Here is a 12,408-nt window from a genome sequence, read left to right on the forward strand (position 1 = left end):
CTACTTAACATACAGTGCATTGGGAAAGTATTCAGACCCCTTGACTTTTTCCACATTTTGTTACATTACAGCCTTATTCAAAAATGGATTAAATAGTTTTTTTTCCACTCAATCTACACACAATACCCCATAATGAAAAAGCAACAAAAAAAAGGCAGCGATTACACCTATGACAGCGATTACAGCCTTGAGTCTTCTTGGGTATGACGCTACAAGCTTGGCACACCTGTATTTGGGGAGTTTCTTCCATTCTTCTCTGCAGATCCTCTCAAGCTCGATCAGGTTGGATGGGGAGCGTCGCTGCACAGCTGATTGGTGGAGTGCTGCAGAGATTGTTGTCCTTCTGCAAGGTTCTCCCATCTCCACAGAGGAATTCTAGAGCTCTGTCAGAGTGACCATCGGATTCTTGGTCACCTCCCTGACCAAGGCCCTTCTCCCCCGATTGCTCAGTTTGGCCGGGCGGCCAGCTCTAGGAAGAGTCTTGGTGGTTCCAAACTTCTTCCATTTAAGAATGATGGAGGCCACTGTGTTGTTGGGGATCTTCAATGCTGCAGACATTTCTTTGGCACCCTTCCCCAGATCTGTGCCTCGACACAATACTGTCTCTGAGCTTGGCTTGGTTTTTGCTCTGACGTGCACTGTCAACTGTGGGACCTTATATAAACAGGTGTGTGTGCCTTTTCAAAATCACGTTCAATCAATTGAATTTACCAAAGGCGGACTCTAATCAAGTTGTAGAAACATCTCAAGGATGATCAATGGAAACAGGATGCACCTGAGCTCAATTTCGAGTCTCATAGCAAAGGGTCTTTATACTTATGTAAATAAGGTATTTCTGTTTTTTATTTTTGATAAATTTGCAAAAAAATATAAACTTTTCAGGTTGTCATTATGGGGTATTTTGTGTAGATTGATGAGGAAAAAATATAATTTAATCAATTTTAGTATAAGGCTGTAACGTAACAATGTGGAAAATGTGAAGGGGTCAAAATACTTTCCGAATGCACTGTAGGCCCTATTGTTTCAATATGGGGCACCGTTTCTAACATGCTATATTTTGTAAAGAATATGACTTCAGCCGAGCAACAGGGCTTTTGTGCAACTGTCAGATGGGAGATGGATTGTACTGTAACTGTCCTACATTTGCCCTTTCTACATAAACTTAAAGGTCACTAAATGGATCCTATTCTGAGGTAGCCACTAAATAGAGATGGATTGTACTTTCTATTCTACAGACACACACAGTAGCAAAGAGGGGCTTTGTCCTGTATAGTTGTCAGCTGTGTGAGAACGCCTTCCCCACCGCCGCCACCTGCTCTCAGGGCTGTGAGGGCTCTCACACCGCAACCAATCAGAGACAGAGGGCCCTATTATAGCAGTCAGGAAGAGACTGTCCATTAGCTTTAAGGATCCTATGACTGATTGGTCAGCTGGGCCTAAATACAGGAGGGAGGGAATCACCTGCTCTATAGAGGAGCAGCTGGTTGAGGAGGGTCCAGGATAGCAGGCAGGCAGATGGTGGGGCTGGATATGAAGAAAAAAAAAACAGTACTCACTTCACTCTGGGTCTGGCCTTGACCTGGTTACATCCACCACGGTTGCTGTTACCATGCTGGAAAGGATCATGTCAGGAGAAGATAGCCAAGTCACAACAGTATGGTTTGGTTCGGCTCAATAGTGTGTAAAGGGCTTAGACTCCCTTATGGAAGCCTGCTAGCCGTGGATGTCAGTGCGACCACATCAAAGAGCAGCACTCCCCTACCACAAAGCAGGAAGGACCGGGATAATAGGAGGATATCCACATTATCTCTCTACACACAGTGTTACTGTTACCTCAGGGTGTTACCTCATGGAGATCAGAGCACTGTGGATGAGGGGGTTAGAGTTCTGTCATCCCTAAGCCTGTTCGCGTGTGAACACCAGGCACAAAGAATAGCATTGCTAAATACTGAAGGCTTGTGGGTTGAAACCAATGGCCCAGAGATGCTAGTGCTACCTAACAGGTCAATGTGTGTGTACACATGTAATGGACTGAACTTGTTCTACTCGTATCTGTCATCTTTACCCAGCAGGCAAAACTAGCCGGTGGGTATGTGACTATCGGCTTGTGACACTGTTTGAGGACTCTGCCCTGATGATGATGATGCTGTATGTGAAACCTGGCTATATTATCATTCCCTCATGAGGAACAGCTGGAGTTGATCAGGTCCTCTGGCTTTGTCATGTTGTCTGAGCTCACAAACGAACAAGCTAAGCGGCTTAGCGCTAGCACTCACCTGCACTGACATGATCTACTGCAGAGGCTGTGGCTATTGGCTAAGCCAAGGGTATGCTATCGCTAAGATAAGCTACAGTATATGGTAAGGCTAAGCTATATGGCTAAATTAAGCTATATAGATAAAGCTCAGGGTGTGTATGCTTTCACTGGAGATAGAGGCAAACATTGTGTTGCAACACCTTTGTTGGCACATTGTGACATAACACCTTTATCTAGACAGTAAAATTCCACACCTGACGAGTCACAGAAGGAAAGGGAGGTCCCACACACCATCACACACTACACCCATGCGCAAACACACACACACACACACTCACACTCTGTATGGAGTATCCATGGGGGTTGGTGACTGACTGCTGGTATTGGGCACCAGTCAGAGCCAGACAGTCAGAGCCAGACAGTCAGAGCCAGACAGTCAGAGCCAGACAGTCAGAGCCAGACAGTCAGAGCCAGACAGTCAGAGCCAGACAGTCAGAGCCAGACAGTCAGAGCCAGACAGTCAGAGCCAGACAGTCAGAGCCAGACAGTCAGAGCCAGACAGTCAGAGCCAGACAGTCAGAGCCAGACAGTCAGAGCCAGAGGAGTAGGTAGCAGGTGCGGTTACCATGGCAGCACACAGAGTTGTCATTGTCTCGGCCCAAGGCTCCACCAGTTTAAAAAAAAAATGTTATCAGACCAGGAACCTCCCTGTAATTACAACCTACTAGGACAAATGCAAAAAGACAAATTAAATGGCTCACCGGTGCTCACTTACTGCATTGATTTCATTCTATTTGGCATGCAAAATAGATGCGATATTCTGATTTTGACATCATTGTTTAGTAGTGTTATTGGTCACTATGCACTTCACTCACTCCTCCCCCACAGACACAACAACCACTACAACTGTCAATAACAGGGGTCAGGTTTGAGGTCAAGCTCTGCTTAAGGCCATGTTCCCATGACATTGAGTCACGCCTATGACCCTACGCCTTGAGATTACTCAAAAGGTCAACGCTAACTAACTAACTAATCAAATTCTGATAAGTGCTGGTTTTCCTACAAATTAAGAAGGAAAAACCACCCAGCTTCGTAGGGCTGGTTGAAACAACGTCATTTCAACCAGTTTTGCCAGCACTATTTTTTTCTAATTAATTTGCAGTAAAACAGCACTTGTCACTGTTACTTACAACTTGTTTTTATATAATTTTTAATGAGTTATTAAAGTGTTTTGTTCTGATTTGTAATGTCCCAGGTGGTTCTATGGTAAGATCCCCCGGGCGAAGGCAGAGGAGATGCTGAACAAACAGAGGCACGATGGGGCCTTCCTCATCCGAGAGTCGGAGAGCGCACCGGGAGACTTCTCCCTCTCTGTCAAGTATGTTGCACGCATGCACACACTCAGTTTTATTTAACCTTTATTTAATTTCAGTTCAATCGTATAACTCAACGACCGATCATATCCGTTTTCCCTTTTTTATTACTTAGAAAAATTCACTTTTCTCCAATATCAGTCCTTCATTTAATTGTTTTTTTCTAACTCTGTGCCAAGTGCTTCCTTTGTCAAGCACAGCTCCCATCTTGGTTTGCGAGGGTGGCGTCTAGCCAGCTTGACCTGGGAAGTACTGACTGTTCTAAGTCAGTGACTGGCCACCCTGTTCCCACTCTAGTCTTTATGTAAAGTCGCTGTGCAGATCTACAGATCCATATCAAGTTAATTGGCTGTGTCATCTCTGACTCACCTGGGGCTAATCAACAGTTATCTGCTACTAAAGCACTTTGGTCTCTGTCAGATGCTCCGGTGTGGGCGCTGCTGCCTCTTATCAAAGCTTTGCAAGCTGGCACTTTCCCTAGTCCCAGGCTGTGTCTGCAGTAAGTAAGTAAGTGTGTGTGTGTGAGAGAAATGGAACCTTATTCCCTTTGTCCAGGCCAAAAGTAGTACACTGTATAGAGAATAGGGTGCCATTTTGGACACAGACTCCAGTTCAGCACTTACAGTAGGTGACAATAGAATATTATTATTGTCGCTACTGCTACAGTTGCACTGTCCTAGTATCACAGCTGTGTACCAAACAACTGTCCCTGTCTAATGCAATCTAATGAAGTATATCTTCTTCTGAGTCAAAATCCCAAACTCATGATATCACGTGGAGAGAAGGAAACTGGGCCATCTGGGCTTAAATCATTCATGACAGCGCTGACACAGATGGTTATGAAACGATTGCCCATGTGATGTAGACTTAACAGTGTTTTGACTGCTGTTCTCAGATGGGTACCACGGTAAATGTCATCACTCGCTTTCTGTTTATTCTATACTTATATCCCCCTTCTTCTCCTCCTCTTCCTCCTCCGCCACAGGTTTGGTCATCACAGATCTGAAACGGTTGGACTGATGGAAGTAGTAGGATGGTCACCTTGTTTAAACTTAACCAGTCACTTCTAGATCTATGCTACCTCTCCCCAGGTTTGGTAATGACGTGCAGCACTTCAAGGTCCTGCGTGACGGGGCTGGGAAGTACTTCCTGTGGGTTGTCAAGTTCAACTCTCTCAACTCCCTGGTGGACTACCACCGTTCCACCTCTGTGTCCCGCAACCAGCCCATCTTCCTCAGGGACATCGAGCAGGTCCCACAGGTGAGGAGGGACACACACACAGGGACACACACACACACACACACACACACAGGGACACACACACACACAGGGGACCCTCATCGATCATATCAGTTTTCCCTTTTTTATTACTTTCGAAAAGCCGCTTTTCTCCTAAATCACTCCTCCTTTTTACCTTATCAGTAATCACAAATGTTATGTTTATTCTGTCCTTATCTCCCTCTTCTTCTGCTTCTTCTACTTCTTCTCATCCTCGTCCTTCTCTCCCCCTCCCCCCAATACACACACACAAATACATGTACACACAGATACAGTGCCTTCAGAAAGTATTCACACCCCTTGACTTATTCCACATTTTGTTGTTAGCGCCTGAATTAAAAAGTGTATTACATTTATTTTTTTCCTCACCCATCATTCACACAATACCCCATCATGACAAAGTGAAAACATGTTTTTAGAAACGTTTGCAAATGTGTTCAAAATGAAGTACAGAAATATCTAATTTACATAGGTATTCACACCTCTGAGTCAATACTTTGTAGAAGCACTTTTGGCAGCGATTACAGCTGTGAGTCTTTCTGGGTAAGTCTCTAAAGAGCTTTCCACACCTCGATTGTGCAACATTTGCCTATTATTATTTTCAAAATTCTTCAAGCGCTTGGTGGTGGTTGGTCATTGCTAGACAACCATTTTCAGGTTTTGTCATAGATTTTCAAGTAGATTTAAGTAAAAACTCTAACTTGGCCAATCTTCCAATAGATACCCTTTGCGAGGCATAGGAAAACCTCCCTGGTCTTTATGGTTGAATCTGTTTGAAATTCACTACTTGACTGAGGGACCTTACAGATAATTGTGTGTGGGGTACAGAGATGAGGTAATCATAAAACAAAACACTATTATTGCACACAGAGTGAATCCATGTAACTTATTATGTGACTTGTTAAGCAAATGTTTACTCCTGAACATATTTAGGCTTGCCATAACAAAGGAGTTGAATACTTATTGACTCAAGACATTTCAGCTTTTCATTTTTTAAATGGGTTTGTAAAAATGTCCAAAAACACAATTCCACTAACATTATGGGGTATTGTGTGGACAAAAAAACATCTCAATTTAATCTATTTTAAATTCAGGCTGTAACACAACAAAATGTGGAAAAAGTCAAGGGATGTGAATACTTTCTGAAGGTAATGTATGTATACACACATACGGAATACCAGGGAAATCCTCATCTCTGACAATCGTTTAATGAGATTGCATCACGTAATCTCATCTAAGCAATCATGCAAAAACACAGCTTAGCCGATTACCAGTGAACTACAGTTCACTAAGCAATTTTGCAGACAAATAGCTTAATTCACTATGGTCTCCATGTTGGTTATGAGACAAATATACAAGTAGAAGTGCAATACAATTGGTAGTTGGAATACAGGGTCATGTTCATTAGGCACCAAACAGAAGAAAACTCACTTTAACAGAGGGTCTACTACACAGACCAGTACGAAACACACATTTTCTATTCCGTTGCAAAACATTTTAAAACATTATCCGTTGCGTGTCCTAATGAACACGATCCAGGACTATGTCTTGGCTAACCTGCCCGACTACCCTCATCACGTATTCTAACCCATGTGTTTTTCTCGTCTCGCCAGCATTCAACGTACGTGCAGGCGCTGTTTGACTTCGACCCTCAGGAGGACGGCGAGCTGGGCTTCCGACGCGGCGACTTCATCCAGGTCCTGGACAACTCCGACCCCAACTGGTGGAAAGGCGCTTGCCACGGCCAGACGGGCATGTTCCCGCGCAACTACGTCACGCCAGTCAACCAAAACATGTGATCATGTCACACCCGTCAACCAAAACATTTGATTGGCTAAATGAATAATGACATGCCCCCCCCCCCCTCGTCCCACATTGGCCCATTTACACCCCCTCAGGACTTTGAGGGACACTTCAGAAACACAGACCTAAATGAAGAATGGGAAGAGGAGCAAAAACCCTGCAGAGACACAGAGCGAGAGGCAGATTTCATTACTCAGACTCTACAGTTGACTGTGGATTCTTTGATGCAATGAGGGAGACACACGGAACAGAGAAGCATTACAAAGGAACCTAAGTTGAAGTTAAAAAAAAAAAAAAACAAGGGATCCGGCTATAGCTCAACTCCGGCATCGGCCTCCCTTCCTATACCTTCTTTGTTTTCTTTCTTTACGCATGACATCACCATCCTATCTTTCAGTCTATTAGACAAAGACAATGAAGATGTCAGAGACCAAAGACTCTAGTCTAGTGTGTTATTCATATCAACCCAGCTTTGGGCTCTCAGACGGACCATGGACTGGAGAGAAATTCTATTGTTATCGATGTGTATGTATATCTATAAATATTTGTAGTTTGAGCCTGTTTTAGTGGGGTTTTTTCTCCATTCATTTACTTGATTTCTTCCCTATTTGTAGGCCTACATATTGTTTTCTAGGATCATATTCATTTGGTACCAAATGGAAGGAAACAGATCCAAACAGGGAGGAACTACCTGAACTGAATAAGAAACACTAATTTTTGTTTTTCGTAGCAAAACGTTTTGTTACGTTTTGAAACTGTGTGCACTAATTAATATGACCCAGATCATGCACAGAGTCTGAGACAAGAAGCTAAATGGTGTTCATGTGATCGGGAGTTATTCAATACAGGAAGAATATTTAAGGCGGAAATCTAATTTGGAAAAGGATTTCTACTTTGTTCTGGTATGAAAGCGGAAGCGCGGCTATCAGCTGGAACAAATTGTCCTTTTTTTACCCGTTTAGACATGTAGGCGCTTTCTGCATTCTTAAATGTAGCCATCTTTCTCAATAAAATCAGAGACAATGGTATAGAGTTTTATGTCCATCCGCAATCAATAGACTTAACTGATGATGGGGCTGATTAAATATGACCTAAATGTAGCTAAATTGGGTTGTACGGTTCTTTATGGAGATGGCTAGTGGTTGACTGGGTTGAAATGGCAGTATCATTAGTTCTATGAAAGAAGGTATTGAATAGTGTACAGATGAGATCGCTACACTCACTGATTTCACCCTGCGTTTGTGGAAGTTGGGTAGTGCCTTTTCCATCTCTGGTGTTTTTTGTCTCTCCAGGTTGACCAATGAGCGCTTTTTAAGCAGCAGATCGCAGAGATATGGTGACCAATACAATGTCTCCATTCTCCACACATGCCAGCCATTGGTTAGGGGCTACCTTATGGAAACCCCAGTCTGAATCTCAAAAACCCTTCGCAGTCTCTTCTGTCTCACTTCCAAGTATGATAATACGATGAAAGAGAAATGTTTTGTGCCAGAGGGTAGCGTTTCCCTTGAGAAATGACTAAATGGTTTGATGTAAATGTGCAGTGTGGATCTATGTTTTCAACAGAATGACATGCGTATGACAAAGTCTTGTTTTGTCTGATTATGGGACGTATCAAAAGGGCATTTGGAATTCTATGAGATTAGATGCGAACACATCTGCTGGTTTAGTTGTGTCTGAAGGGGGACATTTTTGACAGCGGGTGAAAAGAAGTCACAGAAAAGGTAGTTGAGCATTTCCTGAAAGAGGGGACATAAAGTGCTTGATCTGGGCAACATGTTCAGTATTTATCCTTCAGTCAGTGTCTGCTTGTGACGGAGGCAGAATGGAATCCTCCATCTTGATAAAGAGAATAAAGGACCAATGATGCTGCCAAACTGACTCTAGATCAGGACGACAAGCGCAACGGGTGGGTCATTGACCTCTATTGAACTGTGTCCACAACTCTCTACTTTGGACCTTTTTTGAGAATCTTGAAGAGGACCTCAAATGCAAGGAATTCCATATGATCTCTCCTCCACTCTGCTTGTTATTCCCTATCTACACTCTTTGATTTGAAAAACTACTCGAATATGCTTTATGGTTTCTTGAAGTGAAATGGCTGAAATACACAGAGGCAGGTCTGAAGGGAATATGCAGGGAGTGGACCATGCAAGTTTTTTTCAATGTTATTTCTAGCCTGCAATGAACTGCAATGAGCCATTCCAATGAACTGATACTCCGATTGACTTGCAGGTGTTTGAAAATGCAAGGGCACGAGAAGCCTTGCTTACGTGGTTTCTCTATGAACTGTAGCCTGGCTGTGTGTCACCTTGCTGTTGTTGCTAAGCCCCCGCACCCCCCCATTCAAAGTTCAGTGTCACACTATGTAAAAAAAAAAAAAAACTTTAAAAAACACTAAAGTGTGTGTGTGTGTGTGTGTATTTTCTGTACGAGACAAGTATTTACTTCTTCAGGTGTGTCTGTATTCTCAGCCAATCATATGACATGTATGACCCTGAAGTTTTCCTGACCATCTGATCTGGAGTATTTCCAAGTCATGTCACGTGTTCAAGGAAAATTCCTGGCCCTAGACCTTATGCGATTGCAAGGGTCAATGTTTCTGCAGGTTTTAGAGTTGAGACTGGTACCCTATTGGTTGACTCTTGGCCTAGTTGAACCAGATTGAACGTTCAGCATTCAGTCTGTTCTACCAGGCTAGTTGACGCTACCAGACGGTGGATTTCGCTGCTCTCAAAGGGGCTGATAAATAGGACCCAGTCCAAAAAATTGATGTCTAATTACGCTGTCTCTAGGTTCCTGGACAGCCTTGCACTCTACCGTGGTCATTATTTACACTCTCCTCGGTCAATCAGTCATTCATTACAGTGTGAAGGTTGTCGGCAAGTGTACCACTCATTAAGCCTAGTTAAATACGACACAACGCCGCACTCAGCACTCACTATTGTGTCACTTCGGTGACGACAGTCTCCAGTCTGCTACCAGTATCATTCTGTGGTTTATTTCCTCGTTCGCTCAATTGCAGCCGTCTGACTCACGTTATTCCAGAGTGGTATCATACAGTGGTTGACACCTAAGACGATGTGATTGTTTACATTATGCTGGAAAGTTTTTGTATGCATGTCTATCTGACATGGTTGCTTTTATGTCATTTCATGATGTGCACGTATTAAAAAACATTTTTTTTTACATTTCCATTTTCAAACTGGAGGATGATGTCCCCTGATGTCTGTCACAGCATTTGATTTCCTTTGAACGTAGATAGACAACGACAGAATAATAAAACGATCACTATGAAGAAGCTACTGTTGTGACGTTGGTTACTTCTTGCTGTCGTGCATACTGCATGTTTCACATTACAACAATCCACATTTTCTTATGAGCAAGTTTTATGCATAGAATTGAGAACATTATGGGCTGGTACCCCAGACAGATTAAGCCTAGTCATTAAATTCAAAACTCTTTTCAATGTATATTCTCCATTGAGAATGCTTTTTAGTCCAGGACTAGGCTTCATCTGGGAAACTGGCCCTATATCTCTATGGTTACTCCACTATTTCAGCGCTTGAGCACAACAGAGTTCCTACAGAGAGCATGGAGGAGCAATGTAGTAGATTGGATGTGGACCCTTATCATGGGTCATGTTTGGTTACACTCAACACCACACACTGTGACGCAATGTTTCAAAAGAGAAAGATGCTGATTAACTGGATGACATAAGTAGTCAAATAATATGCCCAAGTCCTTGGCTTCCCTTGGCATCCATGAATACATGCCACTGCCTCTACCTGGAGTGTATGTAATAGAAATTGTCTCTCTCTGGGTTGGGAGGGGTTGTCTCACTCATCCTGCTGTCAGTCATACGTATGACCCATCTCCACATCAAAGTCAGTGTTTGGGGTGTAGGAGCCACTTCTCCCTGACATTAACTTCCTGTCTGAAACACATGCAAAACCACTTCCGCTGCCTCACACTGGTTTCTTTGTACACCGGCCTGCTCTAATCTAATCTGAGGTTTTGATCTGTGTCTGTTAGACTGTGCTGTTCTTTCACACATTGGCACACCCCCGCTCAGTGTGTTCACAGGGACGAGGATCCATGGCAAGTTACTCACCTAAACAGGAGAGAAGTAAATGTTGAAGAAGAGGTTTAACTGGTCTAGCCCAGTGCTCTAGTAGTCAACTATAGTGTAAATGTGACATGCTGTCTATGATGTACATGCATTTGCATCATGGTACCCATACCATACTTGCATAATGAATGACCCAATATCCCTATCTAGCGTTTTGCTCTTGTGAGGCTTTGGTACTCTGGCTCTTTCTAGTAAGGCCGGCAGGTGGTCATAGATTATATACTGTTATTAGCACCATCTGCTGGCAATACAACAATTACAGTACAAAAACAACAGAACACCAACCACAGCGACAACAGAAAACGTTTAACTGGTAACTAATTAAGTGAAATCTATTCTAAAAACTGTAAAAAGATAACAATATATTATGAATCCTGTGTTTTTGTGCACCCCCCCTAAAAAAACACTACTGCCTATCTCCCAAGAGGACACACCGCATGTGCAATGCTCACCAGCATCAATCTGCGGGAAGAAGGGGCGCTGAGGGTGCAGCAGCACCCCCTGAAAAATCTGAATAAAACATATATACACATACATACAGTACAAGTCAAAAGTTTCTCATTCCAGGATTTTTCTATATTTTGACTATTTTCTACATTGTAGAATAATAGTGAAGACATCAAAACGAAGAAATAACACATATGGAATCATGTAGTAACCAAAAAAGTTTTAAACAAATCAAAATATATTTTATATTTGAGATTCTTTGAAGAAGCCACCCTTTGCCTTGACAGCTTTGCACACTCTTGGCATTCTCTCAACCAGCTTCATGAGGTAGTCACCTGGAATGCATTTCAATTAACAGGTGTGCCTTGTTAAAAGTTAATTTGTGGAATTTCTTTCCTTTATGCGTTTGAGCCAATCAGTTGTGTTGTGACAAGGTAGGGGTGGTAAACAGAAAATAGCCCTATTGGTAAAAGACCATGTCCTTATTATGTCAAGAATAGCTCAAATAAGCAAAGAGAAATGACAGTCCATCATTACTTTAAGACATGAAGGTCAGTCAATCCGTAAAATTTCAAGAACTTTGAAAGTTTCTTCAAGTGCAGTCGCAAAAACCATCAAGTGCTATGATGAAACTGGCTCTCATGAGGACCGCCACAGAAAAGGAAGACCCAGAGTTACCTCTGGTGCTGAGGATAAATTAGAGTTACCAGCCTCAGAAATTGCAGCCTAAATAAATCAGGCCTTCATGGTCAAATTGCTGCAAAGAAACCACTACTAAAGTACACCAATTAAAAGAAGAGACTTGCTTGGACCAAGAAATACGAGCAATGGACATTAGACGGTTGGAAATCTGTCCTTTGGAATGATGAGTACAAATTTTTGATTTTTGGTTCCAACCGCCGTGTCTTTGTGAGACGCAGAGTAGGTGAACGGATTATCTCCGCATGTGTGGTTCCCACCGTGAAGCATGGAGGAGGTGTGATGGTGTGGGGGTGCTTTGCTGGTGACACTGTCAGTGATTTATTTTGAATTCAAGGCACACTTAAACAGCATGGCTACCACAGCATTCTGCAGCGATATGCCATCCCATCTGGTTTGCGCTTAGTGGGACTATCATT

At 42.8% G+C, this 12,408-nt stretch overlaps 1 protein-coding gene across 1 annotated transcript in view; it reads left to right on the forward strand.

Annotated features, from left to right (window-relative positions):
- The window catches only part of LOC115177728 (growth factor receptor-bound protein 2), a 31,848-nt gene extending 21,835 nt beyond the window's left edge, over positions 1 to 10,013 (forward strand). Inside the window, exons 3-5 of the mRNA XM_029738665.1 lie at positions 3,513 to 3,635; positions 4,722 to 4,890; positions 6,522 to 10,013. Coding sequence (XP_029594525.1) covers positions 3,513 to 3,635; positions 4,722 to 4,890; positions 6,522 to 6,707 — 478 coding nt within the window. The 3' untranslated portion in view covers positions 6,708 to 10,013. The remainder of the gene's footprint in view (positions 1 to 3,512; positions 3,636 to 4,721; positions 4,891 to 6,521) is intronic.
- The last annotated feature ends 2,395 nt before the right edge of the window (positions 10,014 to 12,408 follow it).

This window comes from Salmo trutta, chromosome 38, assembly GCF_901001165.1.
Source record: "Salmo trutta chromosome 38, fSalTru1.1, whole genome shotgun sequence".
In the NCBI taxonomy this organism is placed as follows: Eukaryota; Metazoa; Chordata; class Actinopteri; order Salmoniformes; family Salmonidae; genus Salmo; species Salmo trutta.